The sequence below is a fragment of the Adelges cooleyi genome, unplaced genomic scaffold (genome assembly GCF_023614345.1).
Source record: "Adelges cooleyi isolate 19-005CV unplaced genomic scaffold, UGA_ACOO_1.1 ACOO_flye_CR_arks_rails_tigmint_CR_PRNA_2, whole genome shotgun sequence".
In the NCBI taxonomy this organism is placed as follows: domain Eukaryota; kingdom Metazoa; phylum Arthropoda; class Insecta; order Hemiptera; family Adelgidae; genus Adelges; species Adelges cooleyi.
The window spans coordinates 8,797,921-8,817,669 of NW_026095860.1; the positions used below are offsets into that span (position 1 = coordinate 8,797,921).

The following is a 19,749-nucleotide window of genomic DNA, read 5'->3' on the forward strand; positions in this document are numbered from 1 at the left end:
GAAAACGGGAAAAAGAAAATCCCTATGATAAACACACACACGCCCTCACCCTAATTATCGCGCGACTCAATTGTTATATTATTATCCCCCGAGCGGATTTTATACACACCGTGATTGTATTGTCGAGTACATTACACTAATATAATATAATGTAACTGTATTGTGTTAAACGTGCGCATGCAAAACACTCCTGACGAGTCCGCATACCGGCCGAAAAAAGTTAACGGTAGCGCGCCAACATGTTCAAAACATCAAACATAATACAATATATTCAGAGCTGGGAAATTGATAAACTATCACCAGTAATGGGCAAAAATGAACGAAGTACCTAAGTATTTAAATCACTGATCGATTATTTAAATAATAAATAGATATTCGCATTGTAAATTTAATTAATAAATACATTATGGATTTATGGATTTATCAAGATTCTGTATCGTATTTAAACACCTCTGATAAAGTCTTTAACCTCGTCCCGAAACTGTCATCCACCTCGAGTCAGCTTCTGTATGTCTCATCTAACCTCTCCTCAAAACAATCCCGTACTGCACCTATGTTATCTATACTAATGAAACCACGCCAAACCTACGTTAGCCGATGCCGCTTTATAACAAGGATGGGACAGCAACATACTGTGATTGTACATAAAAGGGCCCTCTTAGACGTCCCTTGTGTGTTTTTTTTTTCCATTCACTTTTTACTCATCTATATTTCTATGTGTGTACTTGTGCGATTATTATAATACCGTGTGTGTAATATATGTAAACGACAGGGCGGAAAAGGACAAAACACATTAGGAGGAAGGGGGAAACGAAGAGTAACAAACACAAATCGATAAAGGGGTGGCCGCGGGGAAACAGTTACAGTGTGCGATACAGCCAATGGATGATCTCTGCACTAACATGGCTGCTACCATCTGTCACAGGGAACATTAGGTCGGACAAATTATTATATCCTCGTGCGTCTGAATGAAAAAAATTATTATTATTATTTTTTTTACAACGAAAAGTACCTCCCACTGGTAAATAACGTTCATATTATATAGGGGGGCATCGCGCGCCGTTGTGGCCATATAATAAACACGGTTGACCCATATATCCAAATGTGAGGCGAAATACGGTAGCTCAATAATTCGTTATATTGTTATTATTATATTACATATCATTAATTTCCAAATTCGACAATTGCTGTGCACTTATTTCGACAAATTTGCGAAGGATGAATACTTACTATTACATTATAAGTACATCATATTTCGACAGTAATTATTGTGGACAATTTTTTGAGGTTTGTTTCGCATAGTCGGTTTTGTGTAAAAGCAAACAAAACGCATTTTATTACTCCACCGACGTCTATATTATAATCATATTTACATTGGCTTTTATGTACGTTACACGATCGTCGGATATCAATAAAAAGGAGTCACTTAGAAATACATAGTATAAAAACCGAGGAAAGAGGCGGTAGACGGCGAACGAGAGCCGTAAAATTCGCATAAACCGAGGATAATATTGAAATATTATAATATTATAAAATAATAATAATATAAATATATTGTTATTATATAACGTTATAAAAAAAATTATACAAAATTACGTTATTCGCGTTTACTATCATCTTGTGTTTATGCATATTTACATAAACCGGATGAGGGCAGTAAAATACATATATAGGTATGTATGTATATTTTTTTTCGCACTAGATGCGGATAAACGTTTGTTTTGATTTTAAAGTAAAAAAAAACGTTGAAAAAAAACCATGTGAGCAACAAAGTAAGTTACGTTTCCTCTCAAATACCTCTTCGGGACCGCGTTGGTGGCGGCCAGTGCGGACTGCTCGTTAAAATCATCTTTTTAGATTTCATATTTAGATTATAATAACTTTTTTAAACGTTTCCGTGACAAATGCGTGTACGCCATCGCACGCGTCCATCCGGATAACGCGTACACGCATAATAATATTACACAGTATAATATATTACAGTACATACATACGTATATGAGTTTTCGTTGTTTTTATAAGCACATCGTATATACATTACTCGGATATGTGCGTATGCCCGCCACGGGCCGGCATCCAGTTTCGGGAGATCAGAAGTCATCAACTGTGGAATGCGGTTTTCGGGGTGATGAGGTATACCTTATACACTTATATGCGTGTGTGTACAATAAATATACGAACCGAGCAAGTACAAGGAGTGGGGGGAGGGGGAGAGAGAGACGCGGGGAAGAGACGCGATGGAAGTGGAGGTATAATGTTTTCCGTAAACGCGGTGCGGCGGAGAGGTGGGGCGTATCTAGTGATTTTGATCTACACAACACATGTTATAATATAGGTACCTAAGTTTATATACAGATTGTCTCGTATGCAAATGACTACTCGGGGAGACCGTTACCCGCGGGTCAGTCAGACGTATAGTAGTAGTAGTAGTAATTGTAGTAGTAGAATTAATATTACTATATATTATAGTGGTGTACACGCTTTTAAGGATATATACATATAATATCATGGTCCTGTGGCCACCGTGTGTATCGACATGACCGGCGCGTGCTAATGAACCGGCTGTCAAATCGTCCTTGCCCGTTCCTATCCGTCGGCCGCGATCCCATTAGGATAGTAATCGACACGATCGCGACAAATTACAAAGCAATTAAACGCATAGGCCATTAGGGTCGACCAGTTTAACCGCATCGTGTTGCCTCGTCTCTGTGCCGTGTCTTCTTTCCGGATACATTACACTACAAGAGATGATCACGTTGTAATTGAGACGCTTCATAAACGGTTTTTATTACTAACTTACGAATTTCGGTGTACACATAAAAGCGATGAGAAATTAAACGGACTCTGAGATTTCTGAGTGGGGTAACGAGAGCGAGAACTGAAGTTTGAGCAATTACAGGTCGATCAGAACGGATGAAATTTAGAACTAATAATTATGAGGCGAAGCGGGCCGAGAATTAAGATGATTTTTTAACGGATATATCTGAGTAAAAGTTGTCCTAGAAGTTTACCGACCACACTGTACAGGATGTAAGCTTTGTGGAAAGGAAACGACATTGATTAGAGAAATGCTGGCCAAAAATGTAAGAAATATACCTAAACTAGAAATGATAATAATGCAGTTTTTTTTTGTATAATTGAAGAAAAAAACTACTAGTGGTTCGGAAGGCTATCGGAAAAGACATTTTGTTGATGATTTTTGCTATCACCCTATCGTTTGATTATCGATTAATTAAGTTGTTTTTATAACGACGATAAAATTAATTGTTTGACTCGATTGCCTTGGGTAAAAAAAAATGCACGTGTTCAACGACGCCCCTCGTCGTCTTGAGCTGCCGTATTTAAAAACATACCCTCGAGAGAATTGACTTCAAACGGTTTTCCCCTCCGTTTATCGCGCAACCCGGTGGGTGAACGATAAAAACCGACACAGATTTTCCACCATCGATGGAACCGGCCGGGAAGTGGGGGCGGGGGTTAAACAATATTACCGGCGAAATCATTTAAGTTGGCGCACAATACATATATTATACACGTCGTCCCAGGAACGTATAGAAAGCCGGAGAGGACTTATATTATATACATGTATAAGCCGGACAGGGTCGTAGGACGCGTGCAATATCCAATGGGTATAGGTGGTATAGCCGGTGGTTAGGTTATCGAAATATAATAATATTCGGACCGTTAATATAACGCTGGTTAGCGGACCCGAAGAGGACAGAACTGCGAAAGCGGCCTCGCCGTGGGGGGAGAAGAAGACACGACGACCTAAACCCGGCAGTGTATATTATTATTATTATATTACTATTATGAATGTAACCTATATATATATATATATACAATGAAGAGGGTCCGGCGACAGCAGGGGCGTAATTCGCGGTTGTTACACGCCGGTTTTGTACACCCTTCGCACCTCCCCCTCCTCCTCCCTCCACGGGTATCCACGAAAGCCGCGGCCGCCGTTTCCGTCTCATTAGTAATACTTAATGCTCTCTGCTCTCTCACTCTCTGGCATCCGCATTATAATATTATGTGCAGCGCCCAGCGTCCCGGATAATAACGATAATATTGCTTCGGGGGTATATTATACACATATATATTATATTATATATTACATACAATATGATGTTGTGAAGACTATGTACAGTGTACTGCCGCGGTCGATTGTCATTGTGCAGTTTTTCAACCCGTTCTCGACTACATTTACCTACTTGCATTAGGTTGGCGTGCAATGGCGGAGGGTGTCGCTACTGTTATACAGTATACTTATTGTATGCTGTTACACATAATATGTATTTTTTGTTTTTTATTTAGCCGCCATGTTTTTTTCCAGTGGGCAACGATGAATGTGTTTTGCTGAGCGAAAGGATTGAGAGGGGCACGTCGTCGCGCAAACCTAATTTAGTTACATTTTCCGAATACCTTTTTCTCCCCGCTGTACACTGTGTTATACTTACTTGACCTCAGCGGTTAACATAATATATTATTATATACCGTTTAAACCGCAAATGATAATTATTATTTAGCGCCGGCAAACCGATAATTGTGGCGTTAAAACCGCAAGACCGCCGCGAGTTACATTCGACCGTCATGTATATAAATACTGATACAGTATAAGCAACAGTCGAAGTATAGAAAAAAACAATTAGGTCCCGTTATGGTCGAATTGCTAACAAACAATATCAAACATTGTTTATCAGGCGATTTGAAACTTACATATAGCTACGACATTTAATCCAAAAAACAAAAATCAACAAAAGTAGAGAATACTAAGGTAAATAACAGCTCAAGTTGGGAAATTCAATGCCGCACGAGTTAGGTCCAGTTAAAACAACGATTTCATACAACGCAATCTCAAACTTATCATACAACACCCAAAATTCCTCTTATTGTTCTACCTATACTCACACACATCCACCTCAACATTTCAAGTCCAAAATTTAATACATTTGATGCAAACGGCCACCGTACATTATATAAAATAGTTATGAATATCACTTTGAACGCGCATATTTTAATACAATATAATTTGGTTTACCGTTAAGTTTCAATTTCTTGTAAACCAGTATGTAAGTGAGAACCAAAAACTGTCACTCTCTACACTTAAGAACCGTGATTAACACCCACCACTGGCAACGAAGGGACGGATGAGGCGCCATCATACGAATAGTCGCACAGTAACCTACGGAGTTTTATATATATATATATAATTTATATATTTATGTATAGATGTATAATATAAATGGAAACTTTCAGCGGTGCGCATATATATGTATATAAAACACAAAATGTATGGCCACGCACTACGGGTTATTATAATATCGGTATGTTATAAGACGTACACATAATAATATATAATATTATACTTACACAGATATATTTGTGTTTTTTTTCTCCCTAAGCCGATCTCGGACGAGTGGGAGAACGCGCGACGGTTTTCGAAATTTATGCTCGGCCAGAACCAGTTTGTTTATTTTTACCATCTTTTTTTTTCTCCCCCTCGTACCATTCATAACGCGCGAACGTGTAATTTATTTTGTTTATAGAACGACCGAAAATAAAATAAAAGTATTATAATAATAATAACGATAATGATATCCAGTTCCCGATGTCCTCGTTCGATAATATTATACATTACAAATATGTATATTTAAACAACCATTGCTTGTATTATGTTGTACATGCACGTTCCAATTTCTAATCCCTCAAGCGTCGTAAGACTTAAAAATCGCTGGAAGGAATTTTACCAGCCAATATAATTATTATAGCATCGACTCGAGAACAAGCCAATTTTATAAGCCAAGTATTTATATTATTAATAACACTGCGCCGACAATAAGGCGCACTGATTATGCAGGATTCACCGCGGTCACTAACCAACTATGTGCAGGGTGTTCAATTGGTTTGGGAAAATTGCTAATCCGAACACTATAGAAACCGGTTTCTAAACTTGACCAACGCCCGATTGTATACTTGAGGATTTCAATATAAAATTCTTTTAAAAATCGCGGTTTTTCCTCGAAAATGTCCGATTTTTGATATAATTAAAATATTATATAAATTGTAATGCATTATTTTTGTCGTCCGTCGATAACACTATGACACGCGGTGGTCGTTAGCGGCTGTTTATAATATTTTTTGATGATCAACACAGGTATAGCTTTTGTTATCTGTGTGGCGTATCAATAACAAATAACTATACAAATTATATAATTATACAACTGCGATTTGAAGTAACTGTCGCCCGGTTTTAAGTTCGAATAATACCCATCTATATAATTTGTCAACACGCTATCGCGTTATAAAAATACTTATAAAACCACGAAATAATTTACAACGATTAAATTGTTAACACACGAGCGGGTGCGGTTGTTTTGAACTTGCAAACTGCAAAACTATTGTAACCGGAAGTATATAACAACTATGCAATGCATAAAGTGTAAAGAACATCATATTTGTCAACAGATTTTAGTTTAAAAATCTATTAAAATTAAAACTATTTCGACAATTGTTATAAATTATTACTATATTTAACAATGAAATATATTATTATTAAAATATGTCACTACTTTGTGACAAATTTTCAACTCAATGAGAATGCGCGAAAGTAAACGAACAAAATGGTTATGCTATTCTGGTTAAGCGATATTAGTGTGACAGCCGTAAGTGAAAAATCTTCAAGGTCGGGTTTTCCATTAATCACAAGGCCAAGGGCTTAACAGGAGACCGGAACTACGGTTAACTACAATATTTTCTTTATAAATTATTGTAGGTATAACAATATCTATTTGTAATAATTTAGCATAATGCTGAGATGAGAAGGTACTGTTTTAAAGTAGAAAGCCTATTAATCAGATATCGTACCTGAAAGGTACTTTTTTGAGCTCAAATGTAATCAAGTTCACCTCTTTCCCTTTGAAATCGAGAAAAACGCCCAAAAATGTAAAAAAAAATTGAATTACAATTAGAGCGCTTTACAACTTTTTTAAAAATGGTCGGATTGTTTTAAAATTTGTATGGAATATTCATTAGATTTAGTGTCGATCTACCTTGACAAACTATAAAAATATCAAAATTCCTTTTTCCTCTAAGGGGTGAAATCTTTTAATTAATGAAGACCCCCCCAAAAAAAGGAAAAATCACCCAAGTACTCAAAATACCATTTTAAACATATACTTTTCTTTACAGTGCTTTTATCGATATTAAATATTTCCACAGAATTGCACCGAACGTTTATTTGAAAGTATAACAATTCTTGAAAACCCTGTGACCTCCCCCGTCCCAATATGTTCCGTTTCCACTATTCCCCAATCCCCCTTTGCTGAATTTATTATATAAGAAATGTGTTTTTGTAAGAAAAGGTATTGTTGTAAATTGTTTTGGGGTTACAAAAAAATATTTTAAATAAAAATGTGTTTATAAATTACAACTATTTACAAATAAATATTTGTACCCGCAATTGATGAATAATTTTTACTCGCGATGCCCAAGTGATTATAGAGCCTACAGTAACGACCTAATCTGACTATGCATTTAAATCACATCTCTATTGTATACATTTTAATATAGACCCCAACATTGTGAATCGCTAATGAAATACATTTTCTCATTTACCTTTTTTATTTTTTTAATTAAATGTGTTTCTTAATAATAGATAATTATTAAATATTACATTTTAAGCAGATCATCTTTAACCTGCGGTCTGCTCTTACATCGTATAGGTTCTTAATTTTTTAGCGGCAGATTTTTCTTTTGCTTGATATTAGATAGGTACAAAGATTAACAATATTTTATTTACATTTTTACCCCATTTTACTAGCAATCCATATTATTGTCCAATTTATAAACAACCCAATTCGCCCTTTTCGATCCTCTATATAAATGGGTAATATACTATATTTTGTCACGCCTGATAAGTAAACATAATATACATTTATTTACTCTAACGCTTCTGTATCGGAAACAAGTGATGCGCGTTGAATTACTTGCATCTATGTAATGCAGCGGTATTAGAAAGACATAATAATTTTCCACACCATCGACAAACTTAAATGTAGTAATACTCTCAAACAGAATTGTACTAGTGTCTAAAGTAATTTTCAAATAATACAGCTGATAAGGTAAAATTTGTTTATATAAAGACAATCATTAATACAACTGGATCGAGTACCGGCAACTTATCAGCTTTCCTAACATGACGTGAGAAAAAAAATTGGGTTCGCCATTTTGTATTGGATACACATTTCGGCATACGTCTCTTGGAAGAATTACATTTTTTTTTTGTTGTAGTTAATTGAAGTACGTTTTCTGATGGGAAAAATTTCCTTTTTTTTTGTTTAACGTACCAAGAAATGTCCTATTTACTGGTGTTCGACACTTGCAAAAAACTGTATCCAAATAAACACAAGTAAGAGAAATACGGGACTCAAGAGTCGTAGAGAAACCGTCGATGTCACGCCGCCGCGCTTGAAGAATAAGAGGAAAAAAGGGTGGACCACAATAGAGGTGCTCGAACCACCCTAAACCAGTCGCAGTCGGTTGTATAATATTTTTTTATTTACCCGTATGAGCGCGGTAGAAAGTAATAAAAAAACATTTTTTTTTATTATAACATACTTCTTGTGTACCTATATGATTTCAAAAAGCGTTTATAAAATATTATCATTATTATTATATTGCATTGTTATATTCCTTTTTCACAACAGCTCCGAACGGGACAAATGCTTCGCGTTATTACCAAAGAAAAATGTATATTATGGATACGTTGTATAAATATGGATACGCTTGCATAAATATTGTCCGTGAATCTCTAGGTCGCCATTAACTACTTGTGTGGTATATTTTTTGCAAAGTAAAGTGTGGCGAAAAAAAACGTTTGAAAGCGCCATAGCCGAGTGTTGTATGGATATTTTAGGCAAATCGTTCAAGGAATGCAATAGTATTGGCCGAACGGCGAACGGTAACGACGGGCAATGACGCTTTTATTTATAGATAAATGCCTGTCACGTGCACCTACCACCCAATAGTATTTTTAATATTTTATCTAGTAGAATAACCGGTGCTGGTAAATTGGCTCGATGTTGTTGTGGATATTCGATGTAATGTGTTTTAACAACGCGGACGAATTTGACAGCGATAATAAAAAACAAAATGATATACTAATTTTGTTATTTTTACATTTGTTTTCAGACAAACGACCACATGACGTGTCTAGCAAAAGGATTTATTATACTTGCGTGTTATTAATACTATTGTGCAGAACAGTGTTATTATCGTCATCTACGGGAAGGACAACGATATTATATGATTTATTATTTTCAGTTATGACGGTCGGACGAGTGAAAAACGGTTTCTCGGAACGGAAATCATAGAGAAACCAAAAATAGGCGGTGGCCGCACGTACCTGTATGCGTTCGTTTGTGGATTTTGAGATTCTCGGACCGGGCGAACACTTTGCCGCATCCCTGGAACGGGCACGGGAACGGCTTCTCGCCCGTGTGCACCCTGATGTGGTTGACCAGCTTGTACTTGGCCTTGAACGGGCGGCCTTTGCGCTCGCAACCGTGCCAGAAGCACGCGTGCGTCGTACACTCGGGCCCTCCGACGTGTTCCACCGTGATGTGCGACACGATGTCCTGCATGGAACCGAACATCTTGCCACACGTACGCATCGGCGGACCAGGTTTGTCGATCCACAAGCACGACATGTCTTTGAGCGCGGACGCCGGACCGCCACCGTGCCGCATGTACCGGTAGAACGCGCCGCCGCCGGTCTGTTGGCCGTACGGGTCTTGCGACCCGTAGTCGTTGTGCCGGGGCACGGGTACCGATGGCGGCGGTGCTACTGGCACGGGCGCCGGATACACCTGATGGTGGTGATGGTGGTGCAATTGCAGATCGTGGTGGCCCGGATACAGACCTAGGTCTCCGGCGGTACCGCCGTGCTGATGGTGGGCCGCATGGTAGTCCGCGGCGTCTCGGCGGATCAGAAAGTCCCTGGCGCCCGGATAACCGGAATGCGGCGGCGGCGGAGGCGGTTGCCCGTAGTGCATGTGATGGTACTGGTCTTGCGGGTGACCTCCCATGTATTCGTCCTCGACTTTGACGCCCATGCTGCTGGCCAAAGGCGAATTGTCCATAAACGGATTTAACATAACGCGGCGGTCGTCGTCGTCATTTACGCGCGTCACACACCGGTTGTTGGCTGTTATCAATAGCACCGACGGACGTGTAAATTCGAAAAGATTCGCGCGCGGGCCCACAAGGACTTTTCGGGCTTTGCACTCAACAATCCGGCGCCGGTCCGGCACAAAGCATTCCGGCCAACGTATAGCGCACCACCGACGACGAACGCTAAAAATTAAACCAAACCGACAAAATTAATAATAATTACGACACGAAAATAAACCGTACGCGCAAAAGAAGAACAAGTCCGCGTGATCGTCCGGGGTGTTCGCAGCGGGTTGTTGAACACCAAGTGGCTCCACGGCGTGACTGACGCAGCGGGTATACGGATCGTGAGTCGCGCGCGCCACAACGACACCGGGACGCCCATCGTAGGTCGGCCGACCAATGGCAGACGGTAGGGGCCGGCCGTCCGCCGCCGGTCATGAACCCGCGCGCCGCTTCTCGCGGACAGTAGTCGTCCTGGTCGTCCCGTATACCCATGCGTTTCAGTGGCTCACTTCCATCTCTCTTGCTCTCTATTCCCACCGTGCTGCCGTTCTCCGTTGCTTATGGCCAAAACGGCTCAACGCGCACCGGTCGGCCGGCCCCCGTTTACAAGTACTCACACACTGTTCTGTTCATCCCTCGGATTTCACTCCCAAAAAATATTAATCTTAAAAGCACAACGCGCTACGATATAATAAGATTATACAAACATATATCTCGAAATACCCTTTGTATGTTTGGGCTTTGATGGCCGGCGCTTAGGTATGTTCAGCAAATATATAACCATCCGTTTTACAAGTAGATACAAAATAGAGCAATCGCAAACGTGATCTGCAATTGCACCCTTGCTCGTGTTCTGTAAATAAAATACACTTGAAAATATTATTTTTAGCTATAATAAAATTCACTTATACTTAAAAAAAGGTATTCGTCTTGTTTATGGTTATTATTTTTCTAGAAATAGATAATTTTACAAGTTCACAAATGTCTCGCAGGTTAGTGTGGCAGTAGAAATGTTTACTATTTGACCGCAATTCGGCCTGGTATTTTTGCATTTGCACAGGTTGTCTTTAAAATTGCAGTATAGTAAAATAACTCATAAAAACATAAATTTTTTAAATTTAATCGGGGATACATACAGTCTAATTCACTACAAACACAGTTTTGAGCAAAATTTTGTTATACAAAACACAACCTATGAGCGGATGAGTCTATCACACCATCCTCTTGATTTAATTTTGCCTGAAAGCTGATAACATACTTTACTCTTCAAGTAACTATATCTCTTTGGTAAAAAAGTTAGTATATAATATATATATTACGATTTTAATGGCATATGCGTTTTTTTCCTAAACAATCCTTTATACCTATAACATTTGCCTTATTTTATTAGTATCTACTTAACGTATAATGCATATAATTATTCATTGCATTTGTTGTGCTATCAAATTACACTTTTCTTTACAATATTTTCTTACCGGTACAAAACCAATTGTCAAAATCTCGTTGATCTAACATTCTAACGTTATAGTTTTCAATGTCTATATTGCATGATATAGTATACGAGTTATAATAATTACCAATATTATAATAATTTTTAATAAACTTGAATTTATAACTTATTAAAATGTAATAAAAAAAATATGATTTCATAGAACCCTGTTGTGTTAATGTTAAAATTGGACATGCAACACAAATCGTAGATTTTTGTTCTAATAAACTATAATATTCTAGTATACTAAAACTATTATGTATTATTTATTACAATAGACTGTAACTTTATAATAACAATAAACTACGCATAACATGTATAATAGATTTAGCGTCAAAGCAAATTAAACGTTTTACGCTTTTTACAATATACACCCTCTTACCCCATACATAAACTGTAATATACATTATACGTTAATAACATGACCCTGTAGAGTATACTATAACATTCTTTTAAGTAGGGTCGGATTCGTTCCAAACGCTCCCTCTGGTTGAATTATATAAACCACCCTTTAGGGTTTTGAAAATTTACTTTGTACGTCGCTAAATATTATTTTAACAATTATTATTTTCTTATTAACAATCGAGTGTATTATTACAATAATAAGAATATAGTATAATGGTATTATTACATGTGCTAGTTAACACCACCGTTTCGCCAACAATTAGTTAAAACCGAAATGATGAAAAGCGTACTCGATGGGGCTTGGGTGTGCTTAGCATTATTGAAATTAGTACCTCAAAATTGTTTTTTGTTTCAAGTATAGTAACGAGAGGAGATTCATAATGTCTTCACTGTTAAGTACCTACACGGAAAAAAATACATAGTTGGACCAACTAAAATTATGGTTAATATAGAGACACCATAGACACAATTAGGAGGGGGCTTAAGGGTATTAGCATTCCCAATTTTAAAATAAGCCCCCTCTAATATTTGTTCAGTTTATGTACTAAAACCTATACTTATAAAAATGATTAATAAAAAAAAAACAGTACTTATTATTTAGTATTATTTTTCAATTTAATGTGGCTATCAAATTGATAGTTCTACATCTTATGAACGCTCGTTTACTACTTAAAAAAAATAAAGATTTGGCTTAGGGTTTCAATGAGACAGGACAGACTTACAGATTTGCCAATATTATAATTATAAAAGGATATGACACATTTTATTAACATAAACAAAGTTATTGACACATTTGCAGAATAACAAAGCGCTTAACTCTTGTATAAAATACCTGTAAATTGTAATATTGCATACATTTTTATTAGTTTTTGTTATAAAATAAAAATGCTAATAAACTTAAGTGTTAAATGTTAAATTGATAAGCAACATCTTAACTCAAAGAACAATTTTAACCTCAACCTCATTAATTTTAAATTAAGACTTAGGGACACTGTAAATTTTTAGTTGGAATAATGGAATAACTAAACAAATATATAGATCATAATTTTAGTTGGATCAACTATGTATTTTTCTGTGTACTCCAACGGCCTGCATTTTTTAACCAAATCTGAAAATAATAACACAGCTGTTAAACTTTTGTGTTGCTTATTGTCTGTTAATTGACATAGTTAAATAATTAGAGGAGTCTTGGGCTAGGCTGTTTTTAGCTAAATTTATAAACCACTTTTGTTAGTGGTTTTTTTGTGCCTTTGTAACACATCAAATAAATTACATTTCATACATTTATTCATCATGAATTGCATGATGAATGGAGAAGATATCGGTCACTACTCGAGAAGGTATATATTTAACGTCAATGACGATGTCACGATATCCTGCAGGTAGGTTGTGAGTGTGTGTACAATACATTATGTATTGTACACACATTGTAGGTACAGCCTTGGTCCCCCAAGAAACTGGAACATGTTATTTTTTTTTTTGCTCAATTGTGTAAACTGTATACCGTCAAAATGTGTCAATACATAAGTATAGTCGACAAAAATCGGATCAATGAATGATAATATGTGTCTCGATCGGTGTTCGGTATTCACCGTGCTTGTAACACTTGTGGCAAAAAATACCATCCTTGTATTTTTCTTTTCCTTTTTTTCCCCTTCACCTACAAATGTTTACAAAACAAATCCTGGCAGGTATATAAATGCAAAATTTATTCACCGACTACGACAGACCGACATCTTTTATGCCGGGACACTTCGGTTTAGGTAGTTTAGGCGTGAACAGTACATATGATATAAACTCTCATCTGACTCAACACATAACCCATTATAATAACGTTATTTATTTATATTATGTGTGTTATTTTCCAATCGTGAATAGGAAATTCGGATTTTTTTTTGCATTAGTATCTTGCCACTATTGGCGCCAACAGTAGGTATTCCTACTTTGATGGTCAAATTTGTATTATTATGTTTTCATCCATCATCCACGTTGCACGTTTAGTTGGACTTTGTCGTGTGTAGTTTAAATATGATAATAATTATATTGATGCTGAGACTTGGAGGATTTGCAATTGAGCTGAGTATTACCGGCTTTTTAGCAAATCCACAATGGGTTAAATGGGCGTCTAGTGTTTATACATAACCGTTTCTTACCTCAAAATATATTATTAAAAAAATATACATATACTTTTTAACAACAATTAAACATGTTAAGAATATATAGAAAAATACCATTACCAGACACAGGTAAAGTGTTAAAAACTCGTTTACACCACTCGTTAAATTAAAACAATATTTTCCCTCTCGATAAGCATCTAAACTCTGTTTAATAATATATTATTATTTATTCTGAAATTCATTGAAAAATTGTTCACACTGTAATCCGTTGATATTTTCAACAGTTCATTCAGCAACATCGCCGAATGTGTTGTCATTATATTTTATATTATGGAATAAAAATTATATTTACCAGCTGTCCATTAATAAAACCAATCACAATTTACACGAATAATTTTCTCATTTTTCTTTCAATAATGTTGATTTTGTGGGAAAATCTTACATCGGTGCTTAAATAACAGGTTCGCGTTTGTGTATAATATAATATATTGAAATTAATCTGAGAACTACTATGTATATTATGATCATTCCTAGGAATAAAGATAAACACTCGCTTGGATTGAATGATCGATCACTTGAGGTATAATATATTATAACTACAAACACACACACGCATAATATATTATATATATATATATATATATATATATATATATATATATATATATGTCATATGTGTATATATTATATTATATTATATTATATTATACCATAATAATTATAATTCGCAAATTAATAGTAATAAGTCTATTTTTTAATCAAAATTAAAAATGATGTATATTTTATGTATTAGCTTGCTGGTATGTATTAGAATCCCAAAATAAACTGTACTCGACAGTTATTCTGTGTGCATTTTTATTTGAATAATAAATAATAATTCTCCAACTTGATAAATTAATTATAGGTACATAGTATACAATGACAAAAAATAAACACATGGCCTGTACCCGCATTACAGTTCTAAAATATATACCTAAAATGTCATGTATACAGCAGCAGGCACGATATAGGATGGCGTTCATGTTTAATTTTGTTCGTCTGTTTGTTTGTAGGGAACACCTGCCTACTCGATTTATAATTTATAGAGTGAGTATAATGTTATAGTTGTATGTTTTAATTACATATAAATTTTTAAAAAAATTGGATAAAAAAATATACAGGAGTCAATACTATCCATCTATTATTCATGCGGTAGTCGCGGTACCTCATAAAATAATATCAGGCTCTGGAAACTATATTATAGTAAACATAATCGGTAGACATTTTGTTGAAGAAAACATTATCAATATTTAAATATTGATAACCGATAAATACTGTCATGTACTTTTAAAATAATTATTTATTCGTGTATATATTTATATATTATACACGGCAAACAATAAAATATATTTTGTATAAATTTACAAAAAACATTTATTTGCTTTACCTAGATGGTCAAACTTAACTTTCCTCCAATAAGATTGCGAAGTGATTTCGCCGCCTGTCTATGCTGGATGTTATTTCTTATCAGTGTCTATTCTGATTTAGCTGTGATAATATATCATAAATATCAATTACCCCATTAATCAATAACTATTTGCGAATGACAAAATTATTGGATCAGGTAATACAAAACTGAATTGCACGAAAATTAATTTAAGTAAATTGAAAATTCTTAATTTTTAAATAATTGAATCGGTCATTTCAAAAACGAAATAAGTCACCGATTTTTCAAAAATGACTTTTTGTCAAGTTTGATAATTATATACTTAATTAGTAGTTACGTATTCTGTGTGAAAACTAAATTTGTCACACTCATAGTTAATACAAATGTTGAGTACAAGAAATTAGTACCACTGCAAAAACTAGTTATGAAGTTATGAAGATTTTTGTGGCTAGTGTAAAATTTCAATATTGTGACTTGTGTCGTTTTTGAAATTACCGATTCAATTGTTTAAACAACAATTAAAATGAATGTTACTAACGGTGAAGCTATACTCGCCAATTAAATGAGTCTTAAAAGTTTGATCAAATCGAAGAACTGTAATCACAATAACACATTTTGGTTTGAATTTATAAATTAATGAACTGAATTAATAAAAAAATGTGCCCGCATCTAAAAGCAAATAGCTAGAAACATGAAAGTTTTACCACTGAGCTAACCATTATTTTTATGTCCCAAAATCTAAATTTCTTAGTTTTTTGTAACACATTTAGTGACTTATATTTTATTGATTGTAAATAATAAATGATCTAAATACTTTTAAATAAAAAATGTAATATAATGTTCTTCTCTGAAAACTTGTGCGACACTACTCAAACAGTTCTTTCAAAGTACCTACTCCTTTTGAAGTTTGGTGGATTTTTTTGGTTGGATATTTTATTTATTACACTTCAAATATTTTCTTCATAACAAAGAAAATACGTTTTTTTTATAAATTGTCTTGTGTGGGTTACTCTCCAAACTCACCTCGCTGTTTGAACTTGATAAATAATTATTATCAAATATTATTTATATTATTTTGTGACTGTAATTATTATTTGTTATTCGTTTTTCTGACCCGACTGACCGTTAATAACCAAATAACATTATACAGTGGACACGGTTATACACAATAACGTTTTAAAACATAAATACATAATTTCCATATAATAATATCATATATAATAATAATAATATATACCAAAAACATTAAAGGGTTTTGACAATTTGAATTACTATCAGGCGTACCTCCTGCTGTGCACTCTGCGAGATGGTTTTCATGTGTTTCCAAGCACTTCACAGGGTGTTAGCTTTTTGTTTTTCTTCCCTTATAATATGATTATACACACTTTAATTTAGTACCGTGTGTTTTCTGTGTGGTTTTTGTATAAGCGCACTATAGTTACTATACTGGAGTAGCCAATTATTTAAACTATTGGTCGAAGCGTGTTTATCCAAATATAGATCCGAACAGAACCAGTAATAATAAATTATATAAAATATCGGCCTTTGGTGACATAAAACAAATTGTATTATTCTTAAGCTTGTCAAACACAATTATACGTCTTGGCATTATCAACCGAATAAAACGCAGCGGCCCTAAAGGTCACTGATGCATGAGTGCATATTACTATTGAATATAGTTACCAATCAGGTACGATTATGTGATTTATATGGTTTTGGAAGGACCCATGTCTCGAGATTAATGGCGATCAAACAAAATATTAGAACTGTAAACTTTAAGTAAAGCTGTATGACGGTGTCATATTAAGATTATTAAAAGAAAACCCGCATTAAAACGAACATTAAATTTATTTATACACTTTATTGGTCCTAATATAATGTTTGTAAGAGTGAATTTATGAAATGATGGTCCGTCCGTGATCTGCACAGTGTAGGTACACATATTAAATATAGTTATCCAACGCTGAGGTGTATATAGGTATATTTATGCCAGATAACGGCCTACGTTTTAAACGCAAGTGCTTTCTGTTGATTGCAAAATAAACTTCCCCACGCTTGTCATAGCACTTTTTATTTATACATCATGTTCGAATACTTGCGGTATCGAATCCATTACAAATAGAAAGAGAAGAAAGGAAAAATAAAAAAGAGATATATAAATATATCTAATAAAAATGTATAAAGCAAGAGAATTACAACTTTTATAATAAAAACAAAGTAAACAGCCATACAAATTTACACTTTGAAATGTTAATACATGTAGTACAGAAAATACATATGGTATAACAAATGAAGGACCCAGGGGAAAAACGGTAGTAGTCACATTATGAAAATTTTAGCAAAAACAAAGTTCGTAAATGCCTCTCCCTCTTACATAAAAACAAAAAAAATCACATTAAATGCTATTCTAATAAAAAATGTAGTTATTTAAACAATCTATTGACATAAGTAAAACAAATTTATCGTATAAATTGAAAAACACTATTTCAAAAAAAAAATTCATAATGTGACAACTACCGTTTTTCCCCTGTGCCCTTCAAATGTAAAACCAAAATGTATAAATAAATTATTATAAACACAACACTTTATAAAGTGTATTTATGTATTTGGGCAAAAAATGTAATCATAATTCATTATTCGACTATAAAACGAATAGGTATAGTAACTATAATTTGAGACCAAACACTGAAATAACTGTTATAGCAAAATGAATAAATTCGTTTTCAGTAAACATAAAATATAAATAATAAGTACACAAATTTGCAACTTTCGCCAATCCTATTATAAGACTTATAAGAACTAAATTACATTTATCCAACAAAATTATCTAATTTGAATAGAAAAACATATTTAAATAAATCGCAGTTTGTAAAGTCAGTTTGTAAAATTATAAACAACTGGTGGTAAGTTGCATTTACCTTGACTAGTTTTAACTTAAAATAACTCAACATTTTCGGGAGAGCTTAACCCATACTATTATTTCAACTATAATGTACCAACAGTGCATAAATAAAAAAAATTTCAAAATTCCTGAGAGGGGTTCGGATAACTCAGAGCCTCTCCCTAATTTTAATTGCGCCACTTTTTTCAACACATTGGCATTATGATCGAAATAATTCATGCGAATCTATGAGAATATTTCAATATAACAATCTAGTGCTACTTTAACATCATCATTATACGCTGTTTTATGTGTATAAATATAATATATAAAGCCGACCACCGTCGTTGTTGTGATAATCGCCGCTGGAGAACGTTACACGGTTTTCAAATTACAATTGATGAATTTTCTTCTCTCAATCATAGCCCGCGTTACAATAATAGGTCACGTACTAGCGTTGAACACCAAAGTGAAGTTACTATAGTAATATTATGTATAGTAATACCGTAGAGTACTGATATGGAATAAAAATCGTTACCTGGTGCGCCACTCAGAAAAAATTTAAAATCATACATGATACGTAACAGGTATTTATATAAGGTTAAGTTCATTCGAAGAGCTTATAAAAGAAAATTGAATAAAATAAAAAAAATCCAGTATTCTAATTATCAATAAATTATTAAAAATTAAAAAAAAACAGATAAATTTATCATTTGTTTATTGTGCAACTTTGATATTTTACAACAATTCCACTTTGATTATGATCGCAAAAAACTATTTTGATAGGGAAAAAAAGTAATTTTTTCAATAGAAATGACCTTGATAGCCTGAGGACAAGCCACAACCAATAAGAAGCATCATTACTATATTATGTATAATTAAGTATACACTATAGTTAAAGCTCTAAATTAAGATTTTACAAAAATTTTCTTAATAGAATCCTCTTGAAAGAACACAGAATTTGTTATGTAATTGAAATTTTATTTGTTGTCATTACGCATTTAACTTTACAAATAATAGAGTATTATTAATTTTGGAAACGGGTTACCACTCAACTGATAAGTATAATAATAGTAATATTTGAAGTTCACAATACTAAATTAAGTTATAGAGTTCTTTAAAAACTAAGATTTTAGGATTTTAGTATTTTAATGAGCTTTTAATGTTGTCTTTTTTTCTTAATTTCTTTAGGAAATTTTTGACGATATAATGAAGTTGTCACTAAAAATAAAATTGTAATTGCGTAGGAACATGC

General features: G+C 34.2%; 1 protein-coding gene across 1 annotated transcript in view; it reads right to left on the reverse strand.

The window, feature by feature from the left end:
* The window catches only part of LOC126833410 (zinc finger protein ZIC 4-like), a 32,075-nt gene extending 21,598 nt beyond the window's left edge, over positions 1-10,477 (reverse strand). The window contains exon 1 of the mRNA XM_050564734.1: positions 9,404-10,477. Coding sequence (XP_050420691.1) covers positions 9,404-10,154 — 751 coding nt within the window. The 5' untranslated portion in view covers positions 10,155-10,477. The remainder of the gene's footprint in view (positions 1-9,403) is intronic.
* Positions 10,478-19,749: the final 9,272 nt, after the last annotated feature.